Source organism: Haliotis rufescens, unplaced genomic scaffold (genome assembly GCF_023055435.1).
Source record: "Haliotis rufescens isolate VD_foot unplaced genomic scaffold, xgHalRufe1.0.p SCAF_1, whole genome shotgun sequence".
In the NCBI taxonomy this organism is placed as follows: domain Eukaryota; kingdom Metazoa; phylum Mollusca; class Gastropoda; order Lepetellida; family Haliotidae; genus Haliotis; species Haliotis rufescens.
In genome coordinates, this window is record NW_025963779.1 from 78,253,929 (window position 1) to 78,277,613 (window position 23,685).

The 23,685-nt window shown below is 40.9% G+C and overlaps 1 protein-coding gene across 2 annotated transcripts in view; it reads left to right on the plus strand.

Moving 5' to 3' along the window:
* The first annotated feature begins 4,131 nt into the window (after positions 1-4,131).
* Positions 4,132-23,685, plus strand: part of LOC124147889 (phosphatidylserine synthase 1-like) — a 141,512-nt gene continuing 121,958 nt past the window's right edge. For both annotated transcript variants that reach the window (XM_046518730.2, XM_046518729.2), the window contains exon 1: positions 4,132-4,317. In XM_046518730.2, the coding sequence (XP_046374686.2) occupies positions 4,148-4,317 (170 nt within the window). In that variant the 5' untranslated portion in view covers positions 4,132-4,147. The remainder of the gene's footprint in view (positions 4,318-23,685) is intronic.

Here is a 23,685-nt window from a genome sequence, read left to right on the forward strand (position 1 = left end):
ATGCAGATTTCGCACCGTTGCGAAACCCACGTGCTGAGGTCACCGGTTTCATTGAACCGAGTTCACGACTGCAGGCGATATTTCATCTCCGATACAGGTTATACATTTGAGAGTTTTTATTACAGTTATTTAATTAAAAACGTTGTCTATGCGATGAGTCGGTTTATAAGTTGGAAAAACCATGTCTCCTCGAGATTACTAGATATTGTAAACCCTCATGTGAGGAGACATGGTTTCTCCTACACACATAAAACAACAGTTCCTAATACAAGCAAAGAACACTTGTTACAAAAAGGCAGAGAACAACACTTGTTAACATATACTACAACAGTGTTCGAAATACCTGCCTGCCCGACCGTCCGAGACGGGTTGATTTCAACTCCGGCTGCAAGATTTTCAAATCCCCCTGCCCGACGGTCGGGTTATATTTCATAATTGACAATATTCTAAATATTTCCCGATGATAAGCATTAATTCACATCAGAGACCATATAATAGTCTGTTCACATGTAAAGATGAATGATAAAATGTAACCAAAAAGAAACCCCGTTAGCTTATCCTGAGAAACATATGATTATAGTGGGCAGGCAGGTTTTGGTCAGGGCTGGGAAGTATTTCAGCTAGCCAGTCCTGTGGTCTGGCTGAAGTTTTTGGGAGTTTCATACCCTGACTACAATGAAAATCAAAGAAAGTACCGTATTCTGTTTATACAGGCTAGGTACCATATTTGTTTATTTATTATTTGAAACTGCCTTTTGACAGTTTTGTTTTTGGTACAAAACAAGATCCTTCTAAATAGGGACAATTTCTGCAATATGCACTGGAGTATATACGGATGGCATACAGCAAAAAAGGGGTCTTCCAGAGCTTATGTTATCTTTACAACCCGGAAATTTTACAACACCTTCAAACTGACTGAGAGTGAGTGAGTGAGTTGTGTTTAACGCCGCTTTTAACAGTGTTCCAGTTATATCATGGCGTGTCAGCTTAATGTGGGAGGAAAGCCCGAAGTGATGCAGGTCTCAGACGTTTACCATAGCACGGGTATGGTGCTGAAAAACCTAGAAACATAATCTGGTTGAACAGGGGTTCAAACCCACAATCATAGGTTTCTGGCGTGCCCAAGGGACACAACTCTACACAGCGAATCGCAGCGCCTTAGACGACTGGGCCACCCGTGCCCCCTCAAACCGACTGAGTGACCCCCAGTTGGCAAGAATTTGTTTGTTTGTTTGTTTGTTGTTGTTTAACACCGCACTCGCCAATATTCCAGCTATATGACGGTGGTCTGTAAATAATCGGGGCGGTTTGGTAGTCTTGTGGTTAAAGCTTTCGCTCGTCACACCGAAGACCCGGGTTCGATTCCCGACATGGGTACATTGTGTGAAGCCCAATTCTGATGTGCTAAAAGCGGCGTAACACCATACTCACTCACTCACTGTAAATAATCCAGTCTGGACCAGACAATCCAGTGATTTATATCATGAGCATCGATCCAATGACGCTTAACTGAAACGGTTAAATGAACAATGACTTGCTGCACAAAGTTGTGAAACGTCATTACTGACAATACAGATGTAATGGCTGAAGACTTGGCAGTACTATTTGTAACACATGAAATCAACGTTTATCAGATCTACCGATAATCTAAAACACATGAGGTTCAGTCCCTTCAGTTTTTGGACGATCGTTGATACCTCATTTGTGAATTAATGATTGAAACACCCTAAAATATTTTCATTGACTATTCTCTTATCAAGCAGAGCTCTGCGCGCAGGGATGCCAAGCGTCGCAGGGAATGGTGTGCACATAACACCGGCGCTTAAAGAGAGAATAATCCCTGATGCTGTGATGGAATCTGCTTGTGCACATAAACATGACGTCATGAGTCTAGGCATGCGTCATAGAACGAGGTTTGGTATGGTTGGCATTCTAACCAAACGCACATTGCGGTTGTTAGAAAATATGACAATGTGTTGCGTAACTAAGACTAAGACATGTATGTGTGTTAAAATATAATAAAATATTAGGCCGTATACATTCAAGTTCATCTCTAACCTGGCACTACATAATTACAATCTGAATGATGAGACGATCGAAGCACCCGTAAAATCTAATTGTCATCGACACTGTTTTAGCAGTAGCTTGCTGGTATTGGAAGGTATGGTCGTCTTTCATTCAAATGTGTTCGAGTCAAGTTTGTCAGGACACTTATAAACTGGATTTATCACAAATGGGTTCTCAATCAAGACCCCATCAGACAAATCGATTCAAGAGGTACTCGTCGCTATTTAAACAATGGATCTTTACACTTTGAACTATAATAATGGCAATTGGTGGGGACGAGTGAAGAAGTAATTCTTCATCTTTGATATTTGCCTCACGAGTGGTGATTTTTTAAAGTATCCTATGATTGATGTAAGAACTGACTCCCTCCCTCCCTCGATTCCCCACATGGTACAATGTGTGAAGCCATCGTCCGGTTTAGATAATGTCCGGTATAATGAATCATGGGTGTGGGGATATTTATTCGAATTTCTGACACAATCTTCCGGAAGGGAGTTTTCCGGACTAGTGATTGATAAAGGCTTAACCAAAATGGCGAATACAAGACCTGACTGTCGTCAATTCCTGTTTGAACAAGCAGAGGAAGGAAACGGTCCGCATAAGGTAGACACGGATATAGATGTGTACCGATGCGGCGGAATGGTATGTCCGTCCTCGTGCAGAAGATCCGGGTTAGAATTGGTCTTCGGCAACCCATGCTTGTCGTATGTATACTGGGCGACTGACGGGATCGGATGGTCAGGCTCACTGACTTGGTTGATACAGGTCATCGTATCCCAATTGCATAGATGCTCGTAATGTCAATCACTGGATTGTCTGGTCCAGATTCGATTATGACCGCCGTCATACCTGGAATATCAGGAGTGCGGCGTTTAACAACAAACAAAGAAACAAAGTTGTGCAGCCATGACATTTGTTTACCAAGGTCGTCTTTAATACAGCAACCAAGAAAAATGAAAGAAAATGAGCAACGTCTGAGTTTTGTCTATTTACACTTATTGTCGATGTTGACATATTGTCCAGTGCTGTCTCAGCGGATGTCGTCTTGCTTCGCCCAGACATGCCCTGGACTTGAAGTAGCGCGTAATGGGTTTACGCACTGCGCAAATCAAGTTGAGATCAGCCTGTTTGTTGTCATTAATTGGGGATATTAAAATCAGCAATTATGGAGTCGGGGAGTGAGTGGACAGTATGATCTAAACCCCGCGCAAGCAATCTAACACCATTTTGTCTTTTGTCGTACATATATTTCTGAATAACATGCGGACTTAATCATCTCTTGAAACATGTAGAGAAAGTGCTCGGGGCACCTGTCAATCCAATATGCCTGGACGAGAAGAGTTATATAGTCACTATTGCTGAGAGCGCAGGGTGCCGGGTTCTGTCCCTTCACTAGCATCGTCCGTTCAACGTTGATGGTTCGAATCCAATCCTTACACAAATTCATTTCCATATGTCGTCTTGAATGACATATAATACGCACTATTCACTCGTGCAGCAGTATGGAAATAAGGACAAGTGCTTAATCGTGTCTATGAAACTAAGAACCAATGAATTAACTCAAACACTGGATGTGAAATTATATTAATCAATGCATGGCTTTTAATGGCAACCTCTGTATATTCGCAGGCGACACTGACACCATCTGTTCAGCAAATGAGATTAACGGACATGGACCTAAAACCCAATAAAAGCAACAGCATGGGGAAGTTTTAATTGTTCATGGAGGAGAAATATAGAACTCTACTGGTCGAATGACTGCACACTCCTGTTAACAATGTGTCGTCTCATGCACTTTAAAAGATCGCAATTGGTTTATTAGGAATATTGAATAGAGATGACACTCCGGCAGAGGGTCAATACTCATCAACATAATGCCTAAACTATCATTTTCAAGAGCGCTATTGGCGGAGCGGGTATTATGTGAATCCCTAACGATCGACACGAAGTATTTATCGATTTCCCTATGGTAGTACGAATGAGAGGAAATGTTAATTTAGCCAGGATTTATTGCTCGCGCTTGGGGTGGAAACCAAGAGTTACTTCCCCTGTACAACTCTCCCCTGAGATTAATCCGAAAATGGCGTCTGCAAAGAAAGACAGCATGATCGCGGAGGACGACGAGTATTTTCGGGTGATAATTAACGAAAGATCAGTCGATGACATATCTCTGGATTTTTTCTACAAACCACATACCATCTCTCTTCTTGCAGCTTCAATTTTGGGATTGCTGTACACTGTTTTCACGCGGTGAGTAACACGTGATTCTGTCGACATTTGTCATCCGATGGGCTCTCATCGTTTTGAGATGTTCTACTGTCGTCCTTGTAGTGACATTAGGCTCATGTTCTATGTAAGCCATCAAATGCATTTGCCGTGAGCCAAGAAGACTCGTTTTGTCTGACAAATCAGATAACTGATTATTTGATTTGTTCAATTGTTCTGAAGTTTCATCAGATCATTTGCATCGTAATTTCACCTCGATATAACGCTGTGATTAGTATGGACGTTATAACGAGCACACATCGATTTGCAGTTATGGTTGTTTGGCATGTTTAATTTGTTTTGCCTTTCGATGTTTCATGGGGCACATATCATTAATAGTGTCGTCCAAATACAAGCAACTGTAATGTTCAAGAAGATTCCATGAAATTCGTAAATATCATCTACCGGTAGGCTATCTGTCAACGCATGTGCATTTGCATGTTTTGGTAGTTTCAATTCTGTCTCTGAAAATATTCATAATTCTGAGTGTTTTAAACGATTTGATCATCTGTGCGGGGTTATATTGTATTTTGATATGTATGAATACTTAAAAAGCAACTTGACCTTCCCCCTTGGCCTAGAGTTGGCCTATAACTGCTGGTATCATCTGTCACAGTGTCAGTGGCATGAGTGAGTCAGTGAATGAGATCTTTCTGCTTCTTAATAATTCCTCTGTCTGATCTTAATCCTCTTATGGTGTATTTATCAGATTATCGTCAAGTTACCACCGTTCCATAAATTCTAGAATAAACAAATAATAATTTTGAGTGCACTGTGATCACAATGACCATGTGCACGCATGAAGACACTATTACTTCTAAAAGTAGCATACAGAACCAACTTCACTTAAAACCATTCCTGCAATATGTATTACCACATTTGCCAGTTATGTTTACTTTTAGATAGCCAATTTGGGAGCAGTAGATTAAAGTCACAATTGGCCACCAAAATGATGGCTTCTTAGAGGGCTGACTAGCACGAGGAATGCATTAGTTGCAGAATTATGATTTCGTAATAATTCAAGCTATCATGAGCAACATGACAAAGTGCTGAGACATGTGATGAATATTAGCGTAAAATGGAAAAATATATTTAAAACATTTACAAAAAGATCTGAGGTAGCACCAAACCTTCTACAGTTCTAGGCAAAATGATATGCATTAACCATGTTAACCAATGTTGCAGGTTCCATAATCATATTGATAATATATACAGTTTGATACTGTGATCGTTATTGTGAGGTAACTGACAGCAGGGATAACTCTAGGCTGGGGCCTTGTGATTTTAGCCCCTAAATTTGAAAAAGGCCCACATTTTCAAATACAATGGGGCATTTTAACATTGTGCTGAAGGGGCAAGTGTGGGTGTACCTCTTAAATATTATGAATTTTCACACAAAGGGCCCATGTCAGAATATTCCTAGAGTGAACCCTGACAGTATACCTGCTTTTACATTCATGGATTTTCGTTATGAACAGAGGGTCGGTCGGGTAGCCTAGTGGTTAAAGTGTTAGCTCGTCATGCCCAAGACCCGGGTTCGAATCCCGACATGGGTACAATGTGTGAAGCCCATTTCTGGTGTCCCCCGCCGTGATATTGCTGGAATATTGCTAAAAGCGGCGTAAAACCTAACTCACTCACTCACTCCTGTTATGAACAGAAGGCATGCCCCATGGCTGTTGTTTATCATGGCAAATTCATAATGATCAAGTTAAAAATGTTCTTATCATTACATAATGTTTTGATGAGTATGTTTGACATATATAGCAAAAGATCTGTTAAATTTGACCTTGTACCTTTTTTTAAAAAAAAGTACTGAGATCATTTTTCTGGTCGGGTGGAACGGTTTGTCTGCTTGATTATGCAAACCATCTGCATCACAGATTAATGTGACCAGCAACTGTAGCTTGCAATCTTGTGGCTGTGATTTCCATGTCACAGTTTTCATGTCTGCATAGTGATTTTTTTTGTTTGAACATTGAAAAGATATATAAGAAGATGAAATGTCACCTGTGTTTAATTTGTGAGAATATGTTGTGACACAAAATGCGTAATGTTATTGATTAAATATGTCAGGCGTGGTTCTAAAAAAGATAACTGATTTGTCAGCCGTAAAGAACATGGTTGCCTCCACATGAAACATGGAGACCGACATCAATGTTTGCCGAGTGGAAATAATACAGGGATTCACGATCTATTTGCAATCTCCATAGAAAATATTACAATGTTATATAAAGAAACAAGAATAACTCAGTCTGGTAAGATTTCGCTATTTAGGTGTGGACGGCTTGATTCTTCTGTACTGTGAGCATGGTGAGAGGAGGGACACCTGGGATTATTACATTAGCATGATTAGTATTGTCGGCCCCACATATACATGTAGTCATTGCCATGATGCCTTGGCTGCAGCTTCTACAGACAGCTATGGAATGTTACTGTTATTAGTGTTAATGCCATGATCATAATCTGTGCAGCATGTCAGTCTACTTGGTCAAACTTGTATTTTTGGTATGAATTGATTTTGGTATTAGTTTATGGACCAGTACCAGCAGATGTTACTAGACCAGAAGAAGCTGTACTAGACAGGCTTTGTGCCAGTGGCTGAAGTCACAGACTGAGATCATGCAGAGATTATCTAGGATTCCAAACAAAGTGCCCCTGGCAGGCAAATTGGAGAACAAATTCGTGATATTGTTCAAAATTGGATTTTTTAATCATGTTAATGTTCTTATTTTCGTAAATAATAAGGAATTTGGAGTTTTTGCTGTCATTTGCTACAGATTTTCAGGCCTCTGAGTAGATGTAGATAAATCCTAGAGATGAGATCCTGATGTTGATTTCTTGACACTGTGACATGGAACACACATTATACACGTACAACATTACAGAATTCAGAAATGGTGTTAGGATTCATTGATTTAATCAGTTTTTAGTTTGAAGACATTCATGATTGAATAACAAGCTGGCTTCCTGAAGATTGATCGTGGCTTTAGGTGACAGGATATTTGTCAAACCTGTTCATCACAATTTCTATATCATTCTGCATGTCGGAGGTGATGCAACACCAAGATTTCTGGTAACTAATCTTAGTAATCAATCTTTAGTTGAGCATCAGTTGTTTGCTTCAAAGGGATGATTGATGATCATTTTAACAAGTGATTCCCAACACCACAATCATGACAAGACCACATGCACAATGTTGCAGGCTGATGTTGATGTAGACTCCACCTTTTTGCCCAAGTCAGGTTGACAGAGGGTGGGATGTTTATCTCTAACACTGTCCTCGGGTTTGCTGTTGTCAAGCTCTTACAGACCCCAGAGCATGTATTCAATAAAACATTCACCCCCATTCTACTTTCATCCACTTTTTCAACTCTAGCAGCCTATATTCATCACTTTAGCTCTAGCAGTCCATACCCATCCCCCTTTCAGTTCCAGCAGCCTATACTCATCCCCTTCTCAGTTCCAGCAGTCTATACCCATCCCCCTTTCAGTTCCAGCAGCCTATACTCATCCCCTTCTCAGTTCCAGCAGTCTATACCCATCCCCCTTTCAGTTCCAGCAGTCTATACTCATCCCCTTCTCAGTTCCAGCAGTCTATACCCATCCCCCTTTCAGTTCCAGCAGCCTATACTCATCCCCTTCTCAGTTCCAGCAGTCTATACCCATCCCCCTTTCAGTTCCAGCAGTCTATACCCATCCCCCTTTCAGTTCGTGCAGCCTATACCCATCCCCCTTTCAGTTCCAGCAGCCTATACTCATCCCCTTCTCAGTTCCAGCAGTCTATACCCATCCCCCTTTCAGTTCCAGCAGTCTATACCCATCCCCCTTTCAGTTCCAGCAGTCTATACCCATCCCCTTCTCAGTTCCAGCAGTCTATACTCATCCCCCTTTCAGTTCCAGCAGTCTATACCCATCCCCTTCTCAGTTCCAGCAGTCTATACCCATCCCCCTTTCAGTTCCAGCAGCCTATACTCATCCCCCTTTCAGTTCCAGCAGCCTATACTCATCCCCTTCTCAGTTCCAGCAGTCTATACCCATCCCCCTTTCAGTTCCAGCAGTCTATACTCATCCCCCTTTCAGTTCCAGCAGTCTATACCCATCCCCCTTTCAGTTCCAGCAGTCTATACCCATCCCCTTCTCAGTTCCAGCAGTCTATACTCATCCCCTTCTCAGTTCCAGCAGCCTATACTCATCCCCCTTCTCAGTTCCAGCAGCCTATACTCATCCCCCTTCTCAGTTCCAGCAGCCTATACTCATCCCCTTCTCAGTTCCAGCAGTCTATACTCATCCCCCTTTCAGTTCCAGCAGTCTATACCCATCCCCCTTTCAGTTCCAGCAGTCTATACCCATCCCCTTCTCAGTTCCAGCAGTCTATACTCATCCCCTTCTCAGTTCCAGCAGCCTATACTCATCCCCTTCTCAGTTCCAGCAGCCTATACTCATCCCCCTTCTCAGTTCCAGCAGCCTATACTCATCCCCCTTCTCAGTTCCAGCAGCCTATACTCATCCCCTTCTCAGTTCCAGCAGTCTATACTCATCCCCTTCTCAGTTCCAGCAGTCTATACTCATCCCCCTTCTCAGTTCCAGCAGTCTATACCCATCTCCTTCTCAGTTCCAGCAGTCTATTCTCATCCCCTTCTCAGTTCCAGCAGCCTATACTCATCCCCTTCTCAGTTCCAGCAGTCTATACTCATCCCCTTCTCAGTTCCAGCAGTCTATACTCATCCCCTTCTCAGTTCCAGCAGTCTATACCCATCCCCTTCTCAGTTCCAGCAGTCTATACTCATCCCCTTCTCAGTTCCAGCAGCCTATACTCATCCCCTTCTCAGTTCCAGCAGTCTATACTCATCCCCTTCTCAGTTCCAGCAGTCTATACCCATCCCCCTTTCAGTTCCAGCAGTCTATACCCATCCCCCTTTCAGTTCCAGCAGTCTATACTCATCCCCTTCTCAGTTCCAGCAGTCTATACTCATCCCCCTTTCAGTTCCAGCAGTCTATACTCATCCCCTTCTCAGTTCCAGCAGTCTATACTCATCCCCTTCTCAGTTCCAGCAGTCTATACTCATCCCCTTCTCAGTTCCAGCAGTCTATACTCATCCCCCTTTCAGTTCCAGCAGTCTATACCCATCCCCCTTCTCAGTTCCAGCAGCCTATACCCATCCCCCTTTCAGTTCCAGCAGCCTATACTCATCCCCTTCTCAGCTCTAGCAGCCTATACTCATCCCCCTTCTCAGTTCCAGCAGTCTATACTCATCCCCTTCTCAGCTCTAGCAGCCTATACTCATCCCCTTCTCAGTTCCAGCAGCCTATACTCATCCCCTTCTCAGCTCTAGCAGCCTATACTCACCCCCTTTCTCAGCTCCATCAGCCTATACTCACCCCCTTTCTCAGCTCCATCAGCCTATACTCATCCCCTCCTCAGTTCCAGCAGCCTATACTCATCCCCTTCTCAGCTCTAGCAGCCTATACTCACCTCCTTTCTCAGCTCCATCAGCCTATACTCACCCCCTTTCTCAGCTCCATCAGCCTATACTCATCCCCTCCTCAGTTCCAGCAGCCTATACTCATCCCCTTCTCAGCTCTAGCAGCCTATACTCATCCCCTTCTCGGCTCTAGCAGCCTATACTCATCCCCTTCTCAGCTCTAGCAGCCTATACACATCCCCTTTTCAGTTCCAGCAGCCTTTACCCATCTCCTTCAGAGCTCTAGCAGCCTATACACATCCCTATTTCAGCTATAGTAGCCTATACACATTTCCTTAAGAGCTCTAACAGCCTACTCATCCCATCCTCTGCTCTCTTCCTGATATTAAGGAACTTGATGCTTCCTTTAGCATGTTTAGAACTTGTGGTTACCCTTAAAGCATAACCTTAACCGCTAGTCCATCCGTGCGTGCTTACGTCCACCCAGGCAAGATGTCGGTTCCGGAGTAGATCTTGACAACTTTACCATATTTCTTCGGCAAAATTGGCATACAAATAAGTCTAGTGGTCCAAAAATATATTCTTTTTGTTTCCATGGCAACAACTTTGACTGGAAATGCTGGTAGTGTATTTGTTGCCGGAGCAGATTTTTAAAAACGTACAATATGTCTTCACCTAACTTTCCTTGAGGTTTGTTCCTGTAATATTGGAATCTAAGATTCCCCAATCTCACATTTTCAATGTGAGTGTTATGATAAGGAGCCCATGATATCCATCCTTAACTTATATATACATACTGTTGACTTATCATGCTAATTATTATCATAAAATTTGAGTCAATTGACTGAGAGTGGGTTTAACTCATGGTGCCCGGCCGTCAGGTGGATTTGTACACTGTTCATTGCTGCACTGTGATGACATCACAGTTTCAAAGGCATAAACATTGTATCAAAAGTGTTACAACGTTCTTATTTCTTCACCAAGTGTAACCAAATTGTATAACATGCAACTTGGGTTGATTGTCTTTCCAACTGTATCTAAAGTCAACAAATCCAAAAGATCTATGTTGTTTGTTTGTTGTTTAACACCGCAAACAGCAATATTCCGGCTTTATGACAGCGGTCTGTAAATAATCGAGTCTGGACCAGACAATCCAGTGATAGACATCATGAGCATCGATCCACACAATTGGGATCGATGACATGCATCAACTAAGTCAGCAAGGCTGACCCCTCGATCCCGTTAGTCACCTCCTACGACAAGCATAGTTGCCTTTTACTGCAAGCATGGGTTGCTGACGACCTATTCTACCCCGTATCTTCACGGGTCTAAAGGTCTATAACAGATCTATGCAGTGCATATAGCTATTGATAAAAGTGCTGGTATTGTAAGTTTTCCCACTTTACTACATTAATCGTAATATGGAAGCACCCGAATGCGGCAAATAAAGTCAAGTAAGCGCCCTGGTTTGAATCTATATGCACAATAATTCACATCATTGGAAAGTACATATCCTAACGGTGATAGACATATGACATTTATGTTGAAGTACACATTCACTGAGAATTTTCAGTGTGTTATATTTACTGATAAAATATCCCGATGAAATTGTCCGTGTATATTTACGTCAAAACAAAATTGACGGAAGTGGTCGTGATTAGTTCATACACAGACTGTGTCAAAGATTATGCTACAATACAAATGACTGTTTGGAATGTATATCTTGAAGAAATCCTGGTTACGTCTTTGTAGGTTTCAGTGTAGGTTTCAGTGTTCTTTCTAGTTCAGTCAAAGAGAATATTGTTATTAAGGAACTGAAACCATGTGTATCAGTTACGGCCACAACATTAGATCAACCGTTTCACGTGACTTCATCCACGTCACAACACGTGAGGTCAAGTCACGTGCACCTGTCTAGATGACAAATTCACATCGGTGGGATATCATGGACCTTCTATTAGCCTATACAAATAAAACTGCAGATTGTAACTATCAAATAAGAGTTGCAATACATTATCATACGTTAATCGAGAGTACAGTGTACCGGTACATCTAATATTAATTAGATCTAGCTATCCATGGCAGAAGGTTGGAAATACGAGCTGTCGTGTTATGATAATATATGCCATATTCTGAGGGTATTAATAATGTGCATTTGATGATATATATGCATACACATTTGGTTGACAATTATCTTCTACAATCACAGCATGATACATGTACATTAGACTCACGGAAAATACTGTTTCTGCAAACCAATCATAGCACCGTTATCACAGTTTCAATGAAAGGAAAAACAAAACAAAAACGAACTTTACACCACAGCGTATCCATAAGCGGTTAACCCATATCCATAAGCGGTTAACCCAGATGCAAAAAGTTATTGCTGTCATCATTTTAGAAGTTATGTCGATGTTTGTATCGCGCGTACCACCGACAGAAACGGGGCCCGAGCTATCACATGTGAAACCGACCTTGACAATTTGTTTACAATATAGCGTCAACTAACGTTAGAGGTTATGGACACACTTTTGAAATCTCCATTTGCAACAAAATGTGAAACAGTTAGGGCAAGTCATACACAGAGTCCGGTAGTTCGAGCAATCACACATGACTCTTAGTCATTTCATATGAAAAAAGTACCAGTTATTTGTCTAAATGGGCAAGCATGTTGGACAACCGGTAGACAGTTCAGCTATGAAGTGAACGTTCCCAGTCGATCACTTTGGGCATGGCCATTCAATGTTTTCGTTTTGATCATGAACTTCCAGCCCATAAATATACACAATACCACGTTAATATTAACAATTATAGCTATCTCTCGGTATCTTTGATTTGTATTTTTTTTGTAAAGCAGCTCCATAAACAGAAAGACATTCTGAAATGTTGTTTCGGTTCTATCGCCGTGCTAAATCGCCACGGCACACAGTCAATAAACATATGCAGTGCTTGAAGGCATCTTATGTGGACTTAACGTTAGTAGCCTTATGCCAATAACTGTACAGTGGGGAAAAGTAAATCTTTCTGACCAGTCTGATCAGATTACTTTTTCAAATTGGCTGTCTGATATTGTAATAGTTACGTATATGTGACATGGATGCATAATAAAGAAAATCGCCGTCATTTGCATGAAGTTCAACATGGCAGCAAAATGTCGAGAAGCGTGGTAACCACATTACTAATCTCACCATATTTCACAATCCGTAGCACTGTATAAAATATGAGTTACACGATGTTAAAGCTGAGATGATTAGGGTGATGATTGTTATAAATTTGAGTTTGCGCACTCAGTGTTTGACATCTTAATTCACAGTTGCAAAGGAACATTTTCCTGGGACCATATATGGTCCCATAGCACTATGAGAGTGTGAAAAGTGAGGGACCATATATAGTCCCATGGCACCAAGAGGGTTAAAACAACTCGATTCCAGTTTCCTGGGACTTCCAGTTCCAATTTGTACTGACCTATCACCCATTTTTTTCAAGCTCTGTCTATACATGAACATTAGCACCTGCATCACTTTTGGCTTGCCTCACACCTTAAAGGAGATCTACTGAACATGCTGAAAGAAACAAAAACTGTTTTAGGTTAGAACTTAGCATCAGTGTAAATTTGGTGTACATTTTGAGAGAAATTATAATGTGACAGGTAGTGTGATATTGTCAGTTTTAGTTCATTTATTTGTTGTCCAATAGAAATTATTTCATTCTTCATTTGTGTCTCTCGCAAATATATGGTAGGTTGTCCATGTTATAATGATGGACGAGTAGAGTCACTGTGCATGTAGTAGGCTAAATGTCTGCCACTAATATCCCTCCATTGATCAATGAAGTACATATTATTATAACTGCTTACACATCAGTATTAACTGAACCAACCATCACAAGACAATACAATTTAACATAAACATTCATTTGTGTAGAAAACAAATCTATCTTATATATAGCCCTATGCTGTCAAGACTATTTTGACTAACAACTGACTCATATCAATATGGGCGAATATGTGTAAGATGTTTGAGAAAAAAATTAACGTTTTCATGGATGGCATTGTCAGCTGATGCCATGGCAAATGCTAGTTATATACCAAACACTATATAGAAACAGTGATTGTCCTCAAGTCAACTCTCCACTATGACGTCACGTCATGGGATGACAACTCTCAGTGTTTTTTGACAAATATTACCTTCAGATTCTTTCCTTCCTACTTGTTTTAATATGCCGTATAAATGATTTAGTCACATATTACATGTATTAGTTTACTGTAAATCTCCTTTAAGTTGACAATCCATGATATAACTGGAATGCTGTTCAAAACCCAACTGACATACTCGAACACTGGACGTGAACATTATGCTCCAACCATCTGTAGATGATTAAAGATGGGAAACATGTTGCCCTCAGAGGAGACAAGTGGTAGAACAGAGACATTAGGTATTGTCCACCTGGGACACTGACAGTGAGAACAACGCTACCATTGTGCTGGTGATTGGACAAGTAGAATGCAATGAGGCGTGCACCTGTATCCACTCGTCTCTTCAACAGTGGGATGCTCACAGAATAGTGCCTGTAAATGGTCCTCTTCGTAACAGCATCCAACAGGTAGCGCCATTTGCTGTATTGTATGAGACAGGAAGACAATGGGTCGAAACATGACAGATGGTCAGTAGTTGGCCATTGTTGTGGGGGGTAATTTAACATTGGACTCATTGATCATGGGTATGGTTCTGAATCAAAATTAATAATTTAATTATTATGGTCAGGGTTTTATGGATGTAACCATAGTAACAATACAAGGGGTTTGGTGTGATTCATCACATGACTTTGTGGGGTTTCGGATTAGAATAGGTCCCCAGCAACATATATTGGTTGCCAGGGGCAACCAAATACATCTAGATCATGTTTGTTTGTGTGTTTGTTTGTTGTTGTTGTAACGTAACACTCAGCTGATATTCCAGCTATAAGACGGCAGTCTGTAAATAATCGAGTCTGGACCAGACAATCCAGTGATTGATAACACGAGCATCGATCCATGCAGTTGGGATGTCAACCAAGTCAGCGAGTCTGACCACCCAATCCTGTAAGTCGCCTTTTACAACAAGCATACCGTAATTTCACAGAAACAATGAGAAAGTATGAGTTGCTGAAGACCTATTCTTATCCGGATCTTCACGTGTCTCTAGATCAGCTGGTCATGCAGACTCCGACTCAGCGACTTGGTTGATGCATGTCATTGTATCCCGTAGATTGCTGCTCACAGTATTGATCATTGGATTGTCTGGTCCAGACTTCATTATTTAAATGCTGTTGTTTCAATGTAATATTGCCAAGTGCGGCTTTAAACAGCAAACAAACGATACAAGGGATCTTGGTTCTGATGACACAAAATTATGAGGGTTGTGAACTGCTGATATATTATAATACATGATATGATAATGAGGTTCTGATATGAATGATACATGATGGTACATAAGGATACTGATGTGATACATAATGCAGTGAAAATAAAGCATGAGAAAGTAACACAGTCCTTGGCATTACCCGATGTGTTGATGTTATAAGTTTAGATGGTTTCAAGATTACAATATTAAAGGAGCAAACTTTAAGAACCTAAAGGCCACCTTTTAATTCCAATCACTGATAACTTCTGTTTGTGTGTCTGTTGTTTAACACTCAGCAATATTCCAGCTGTATGGCGGCGGTCTGTTAATAATCGAGTCTGGACCGGACAGTCCAGTGATGGACATCATGAGCATCGATCCACACAATTGGGATATGATGACATGCATCAACCAAGTCAGTGAGTCTAACCACCCAATCCCATTAGTCACTGCTTACGACAAGCATAGTCGCCTTTTACGGCAAGCATGGGTTGCTGAAGACCTAATATACCCAGGATCTTCACGGGTCTCAATCACTGATAATGTGATCATGGTAATAAAAGGATTCTGATAAGCTGTAATATGTATTCTATGAATCAGCTTTGATATGTCAACTTGCGACCATTTGTTGAGTTCAACAAACTGATCTCAGTTGGGAAACTCATGAGCTTCTTTGAAATTCTCAAAGTGGATCTTGTCGATTGTGTTTCATGAAAGTTTTCTTTGAACTCTTGCGTATATTTAGCATACCTATATCCTGTAGTTGTAATTTTAGATTGATTCAATTTACAGAAAAATTTGATGAACAAGCTGCAAAGAATCATAATGGATTGTCTGTGTGCAGTGAATGAACCATCTGAGTCTTAGACTGAGATCATATTGACATGGGACAGTTAATCTATACATCCAGTGTGTTTTATAAATTACCCATTGTCACTGAAAGAAAGTGCTTAAAAATGTATGATGTGAAATGGTGCCACAACCGAACCAACCAGCAGTTTTATTAAGGTGAGATTGCCACAAAAAGCTGGAGAATCTCTGATGAAGTGTAAATTAATATTTATTCATTCGTTCATTAGGTACGTCCCTTGTTGTGATGATGCAATGCTGTCAATTTGTGATGTCATGAACAAGAGACGTAATTTAGTATCAACATGATCAAATGGAACGCTGCAGCAATCATGGCAATGCGTTGTTGTTTATTGCGTCATACTGCTCCAACCATACCAACTGACCAATCCGCTTGAAGTATATTGCCAAACGTGCTAAAATGTGTACAGGGAAATACCAAACACATGAATTTATACACCAATAGGAATTAGTCCTGATGATATATTACGTGTACATTGTGGATCTGTGAAGATCAGGGTTAGAATTGTTTTTTCATCAACCCATGCTTGTCGTAAGAGGTATCGGCTTGTCAGGCTTGCTGACTTGGTTGATGAATGTCATTGTATACCAATTATGTAGATCGATACTCATCATGCTCATGATGTCAGTCACTGGATTGTCTGGTCCAGACTAAATTATTTACAGAATGCCATCATATAACTGGAATCTTGCTGAGTGCAGCATTAAACAAAAAACAAACATACATTGTGGTTTGCTTGACTGACTTTAGTCTGTCTCCCAGACCCTAGGTAATAAATTGAAAATGAAGTCCCAAGTCAAGTCTTGAATGATTGGGCAAGTCTAGATTGCCACACCTGTAAGGATTGCTCTTGGCTCCAATTGGATCCTTTTTTTTTTCATTTTATGTATTTTTAATACGATAACTGTATTTCTGGAACAAAATGTCAGTCTAGGCTGGCTTCTTCTAACCTATCTTTCCGCTAGAATCACCATGCCAAGCCTTAAGGGCTTATTCGAAGACAGGAAAAGGCATCTTTTATGTTATAAACATATATTTATTTATCATTTTACAAATTCTCGGTCGACATATGCCGGTCATCTTATCGTAGAGTTGACTTAGTTCTTGGCCTTGTGTTGCTGATACCTTAAAGTCCAGAGCCTCAGGTTGGTTTGAATCCTGAAATTTATAGCTCATTAATCTTGTTTTATTGCACTGAAATGGAGTTCATCTGTTTGTTATCAAAGGGTTTTTGCCCAAGGCCTCCTGCCAGTATGAGGCATTGTTAAAATGGATTGGCAAAGGACAAGGTATGACAAGTACCCTTTTTGGGCTGTCAAAATGTGCATGTTATTAGAAATGGGGAAGTAGAGTAGGAGCTCCTCTGTTACAATTTTCATTAAACAAAGGATACCCTCACATTTCACATTCACATCTTCAGAATGTTCCCTAACTGTGTTCCAATGCTGTATCACACACCAGTAATACAAGTTTGCTCTTCAATGTCTACTAGCAACCTTGATCTGTCTTCAACATAAGGCTTTTCTTTGGCCAATGGGCTCTTTTTAGCAAAGTCTTTTAACTGAAAGAAATGTACCTGACTGGCCTTCTGTCACATACTGGAAGCCATGTACATCCATTTCCCCTATTGATTGTGAAGACTATGAACAAAGGGTTGGATAATGCAGATATTTTTGTCCATCATCCTATGTTTGTGTTGAGGTTATGTCAGTGTGAGGTTATGTCTGTGAGGTTATGTCAGTGTGAGGTTATGTCAGTGTTGAGGTTATGTCAGTGTGAGGTTATGTCAGTGTTGAGGTTATGTCAGTGTTGAGGTTATGTCAGTGTTGAGGTTATGTCAGTGTGAGGTTATGTCAGTGTTGAGGTTATGTCAGTGTGAGTTTATGTCAGTGTTGAGGTTATGTCAGTGTTGAGGTTATGTCAGTGTTGAGGTTATGTCAGTGTGAGGTTATGTCAGTATTGAGGTTATGTCAATGTGAGGTTATGTCAGTGTTGAGGTTATGTCAGTGTGAGGTAATGTCAGTGTTGAGGTTATGTCAATGTGAGGTTATGTCAGTGTGAGGTTATGTCAGTGTTGAGGTTATGTCAGTGTTGAGGTTATGTCAGTGTTGAGGTTATGTCAGTGTGAGGTTATGTCAGTGTGAGGTTATGTAAGTGTTGAGGTTATGTCAGTGTGAGGTTATGTCAGTGTTGAGGTTATGTCAGTGTTGAGGTTATGTCAGTGTGAGTTTATGTCAGTGTTGAGGTTATGTCAGTGTTGAGGTTATGTCAATGTGAGGTTATGTCAGTGTTGAGGTTATGTCAGTGTGAGGTTATGTCAGTGTGAGGTTATGTCAGTGTTGAGGTTATGTCAGTGTGAGGTTATGTCAGTGTTGAGGTTATGTCAGTGTGAGGTTATGTCAGTGTGAGGTTATGTCAGTGTTGAGGTTATGTCAGTGTGAGGTTATGTCAGTGTTATCGTGTACAGGGCTCATGGTTGCATGTAGCCCAAATGACACAAGAAACCTTTGATGCAAATCGTGTGGTGCAGTATGTTTGCCAGTACATGTGGAAATATGACTACTGACAATTCTGACCCATGAAGATCTGGGGTAGAAAAGGTCTTCCGCAACCCATGCTTGTCTTAAAAGGCGACTATGCTTGTTTGTACGAGGCGACCAATGGGATAGAGGGGTCAGACTCGCTGACTTGGTTGATGCATGTCATCGATCCCAATCGCGTGGATCTATGCTCATGTTGTCAATCACTGGATTGTCTGGTCCAGACTCGATTATTTACAGATCACCGTCATATAGCAGGAATATTGCTGTGTGCGGCGTTAAACAAGATACCAACTGACAATACTAGTGACTGATTGTCAAGATGTAAGTTTGTAAGTTCCTGCTTGAAGTTTGTTTGTTTGGTTGGTTTTTTTGTTTAATGCTGCATTCAGCAATATTCCAACTATATGATGGCGGTCTGTAAATATTCAAGGCTGGACCAGACAATCCAGTGATTGAAATAACGAGCATTGATCTACGCAACTGGGATACGATCACATGCATCAACATGATCAACTAAGTCAGCAAGCCTGACCACCCGATCCTGTTAGTCACCTCTTACAGCAAGCATGGGTTGCTGAAGACCTATTCTCCCCATTTCTTCATGGATCTTCTGTTAGTAGTAACACATTTAATCAATTTGAAGGTTATTCATTGATTTGGGGACCTAATCTGTTAATAAGATGGTAAATATAAATACATTGTTTAATAATACTTGTTTTTGCATGTTCAACTATCACTGGATATACAGCCTCCGAACTAAGAAAAACATTACAAACGAAAATATGCAAACTATAAATTTTGCTTTTTGGCCAAAACAGTAACCCGGATTCATATCAATATTAATGAAGTAAACAACATTTGACAGCATATCATTCATCAACGCAGCTGCAGCATGTCTGTCACAGCTTCTACAGAAGTACCAGCCATGACGTCCCCTCAGGTCATCGGAACAGCTCATGGCGAGGACTGTACCTTCACGTACAAAGACATTTGGCGATCGGTCATTTGAAGCTACAGAACCTTCCCTTTGTAACAAACTCCCACTTAGTGTAAGATCAGCTGCAGAACTATATACTTTCAAATCCAGATTGAAGACATCAAATCAAGAAGCCTCCAGCTGTCCACATAAGTGTTTTTTTTTTCAGATATATGCCGACTCGACAAAGCGCTTTTTAGCTTATGTAACTGGATGCTAGCACTAATATATATATACATGTTGGAGAAGAGGAAGGGTCAAGTTTGCTTCATCTTTGTTAAGTGTTCCTCGTCAAGAGAGATCAATCAAGGCTGTGACTTGTTCCAGGGATACCGTCTGTCTCTTGGCCTGGATCAATGAATTCCAAACTCCACAATTAAATCTGATTATCAACATCAGCTTCCTTTGTTGTTAGAGACTCGCAGCTGCCCTGTGAAGTACACATTCAATGATTCATCACGACTGGCTATAGAAAACTTGTAATTTTACTGGTGGAAGTTTTCCAGGTTCCAAGGATCTTTCAGTTTGAAGTATTGTATCACATTCACAGCCATCTGACAAACATTTAGGTTTTGTGACTGGTGATTGTCAGTCATGAGTTGATTTTCCTAAATTATCTTTGTACTTTGTGTTTTTGTTATCACCAAATGCAGTAATGTTGGTGGGAATTACGCAAACAAGCTCTACCTGATCATCATCTTACTTCCCTAAATAACTGGCCGTTCTCAAGATATCATTCTGAAGTTTGGATTGCACATTGACTAAGATGTCATCATAGCTGTGGTGCCTTTTGGTATTCAGATTAACTAGTTTTGGTGTTGCCATAGATACAAGACAGTGTGAGTTCTGGGTTTTCTGGTATTGAATACGGATATTAACATTTGTGCACCAAGTCTACAGGTCTACGCTGCTTGAGTGTCGTTTGGGAGACTGGGTGCTTAGCAGACTAGGGATATTTAAGATTGGTGTCTCTATTTGATAGATGGCTTACGATCAATTACATCTATATGCTGATGTCAGTTTTTGTTGCTGAGTTGTGACTTTCAGTTGCATATTTCTACCCAAGTCAAGGCTACATGTCTGTCATGGGCCATGTTCAGCATATTGCTTCCATGATGCTTGATGATTTATTTCGCCCAAAGTGAAGAGTGAAAATGATTGTAAGGTTGTGATGGAGTATGTACATGATACAGTACACATGATACAGTACACATGATACAAGATACAAGGGACAAGATGCATGTCACGTGATACAAGATACACTATACTTGATACAAGACACGATACAAGATGCATTACACAAGATGCAAGTCATGTGATACAAGATGCATGTCACGTGATGCAAGATACACTATACTTGATACAAGACACGATACAAGATGCATTACACAAGATGCAAGTCATGTGATACAAGATGCATGTCACGTGATGCAAGATACACTATACTTGATACAAGACACGATACAAGATGCATTACACAAGATGCAAGTCATGTGATACAAGATGCATGTCACGTGATGCAAGATACACTATACTTGATACAAGACACGATACAAGATGCATTACACAAGATGCAAGTCATGTGATACAAGATGCATGTCACGTGATGCAAGATACACTATACTTGATACAAGACACGATACAAGATGCATTACACAAGATGCAAGTCATGTGATACAAGATGCATGTCACGTGATGCAAGATACACTATACTTGATACAAGACACGATACCAGATGCATTACACAAGATGCAAGTCATGTGATACAAGATGCATGTCACGTGATGCAAGATACACTATACTTGATACAAGACACGATACAAGATGCATTACACAAGATGCAAGTCATGTGATACAAGATGCATGTCATGTGATGCAAGATACACTATACTTGATACAAGACACGATACAAGATGCATTACACATGATACAAGATGCATTACACAATATGCAAGATGCATTACACAAGATGCAAGATGCATTACACATGATACAAGATGCATTACACAAGATGCAAGATGCACTATCCTTGATTCATTACACATGATACAAGACACAAGATACACTTCATGAACATGTGACGCTTGTGTTCATGTGGGAGATGATGTATGTCAGATCGTTGGGTCAGTTTGATTGCTTCTCATGAAGGTGCACCTGTCAACAATGTAATGTTGAAAACAGATGTTTTCTTGACCCTCAGCTAATTTTGCAATGGTTATTCATTGTCTGTCATGTGCATAATGCTGTGGAACATACAAATTGGGGATCCCATCACATGGGACACATGCTGGTATTCCACAGAATCAATTCATCAACCATCGTTTCATGGCTCATCATGCATCTGATGTAACCTAAACTCCGCCATTGTTCCCATGAATACACATTCCACTTGATGTGGCGATCATGGTAATTTTAGTGATCAGCATGCATGGTTCTGTAGCAGTTCCTAACACACTGTCTACAGTTGGTTGGTTTGGCTACCGACATAACAGCATCTCAGTACAATCCTCCAGGGGCTTCTGTTGTCATTCATTGCAACTTTAAGGCGAAGCTCTATGTCCTGTACAACATGGTACAAGTAATCCCGATTTCATTTTTCATTTTATGTGACATAAAATTGAATATTATTCTTCCTTATTATTTCTTACAAGGGGGGCACGGGTGGCCATGCAGATTAAAACAGTATTAAAACAGTATTAATAATTGAGTTGTGAAAAACATGTCAGACTCAGTCTTTAAGTGTATCGGGTGGCCCAGTCGTCTCCGGCGCCGTGCAGAGTTGCGTCCCTTGGGCTCGCCAGAAACCTATGATTATGGGTTCGAATCCTGGGTCGCCCCAATTATGTTTCTAGGTTTGTCAGCACCATACCCGTGCTCATGGGTTTCACCGAAGTGGCTGACACGCCGTGATAAAACGGTAATACTGTTAAAAGCGGAGTTAAACCCAACTCACTCACTCACTCACTATTTCTTACAAGTAAGTTTGCCTCTGACTAGTAGCAGGATGAACTTGAACAAATGTGTAGATTTTGAGAGTATCAACCCTATTTGGTGCAGTGTGCTTGGAGACAGAATCGGCCTCTGAACGGCCTTTGAACAGTGTTGAAGAACTGTTGATAGTCTTGTGGCAAGTTGTGTGCGCCATAGGTGCAAACAATGTTTGGCAATGAAAATGAATGCATTCTTCAGTCATGCCATAACCAGTCATCCCGGACTACTAGTAATTGTTTTTTGTACCTCGTGTCACTGTTCATGTATTGGCATGATAATTGTATTATTTAATTGTATGAGCAAAACCCTAAACCAATGCTCCTTCATGTTTTGCACACCCTACTACTTTGTTTTCAACCCTGTCTACCATGTATTCTGGAGGGGGATGCATAGACATGATGGATGGACAAGTGGTTTGAGGCAGTGGAGTTTGTGCAGAGTTCCCTCCCTTAACAATGTCAGGATCCATTGGTCATCACCATTCCCATGATGGTTGGTTTCAGCAAAGTGGTAAAGGCCCACAACCTTCACTCTAGGGATTTCTCCCACAGTAAGCTGACATGCCAAGATATCACTGAAATACTGTTCAAAGCAGTGTTGGCTGATGCAATGATAAATATTGATTGGGTTTCACTGATCACAGACATTTGCATTCAAGGCTTGTAATAACCATTTCTTGGAACTGGGTAGGCCTGCCTTCGGGGAAGAACATGATGAAGAAGGTGTTGCGGTTTCCTTGCCTGACCGCATCAGCAATCTAACAGGGAAAAATGTTCGTGAGCATTTCCCAGAATTACCCCAAATTGTTGTAGTGACTGCAGCTACATTAATGTAAATACAACACCACTCTATGCTTAGGCGCCTGAGGTCTCACACTGCTTGTTGATGCCATTCACAGTTGACAGGTTACTTTTACCAATAAGGGTGGTGGGGTAGCATAGTGGTTAAAGCGTTGGCTCATCACGCAAAAGGCCCAGGTTCGATTTCCCCACATGGGTACAATGTGTGATGCCCATATCTGGTTCCCTCACCGTGATATTGCTGGAATATTGCTTTATTGCATAAACTTTGTTTCGATATAGATGCTTACACCGTTATCAAGCTGGAGTGACGACAAACAAGTGATGAGAGGTATATATGCATGACATGTTGTGATAAGCAGCAG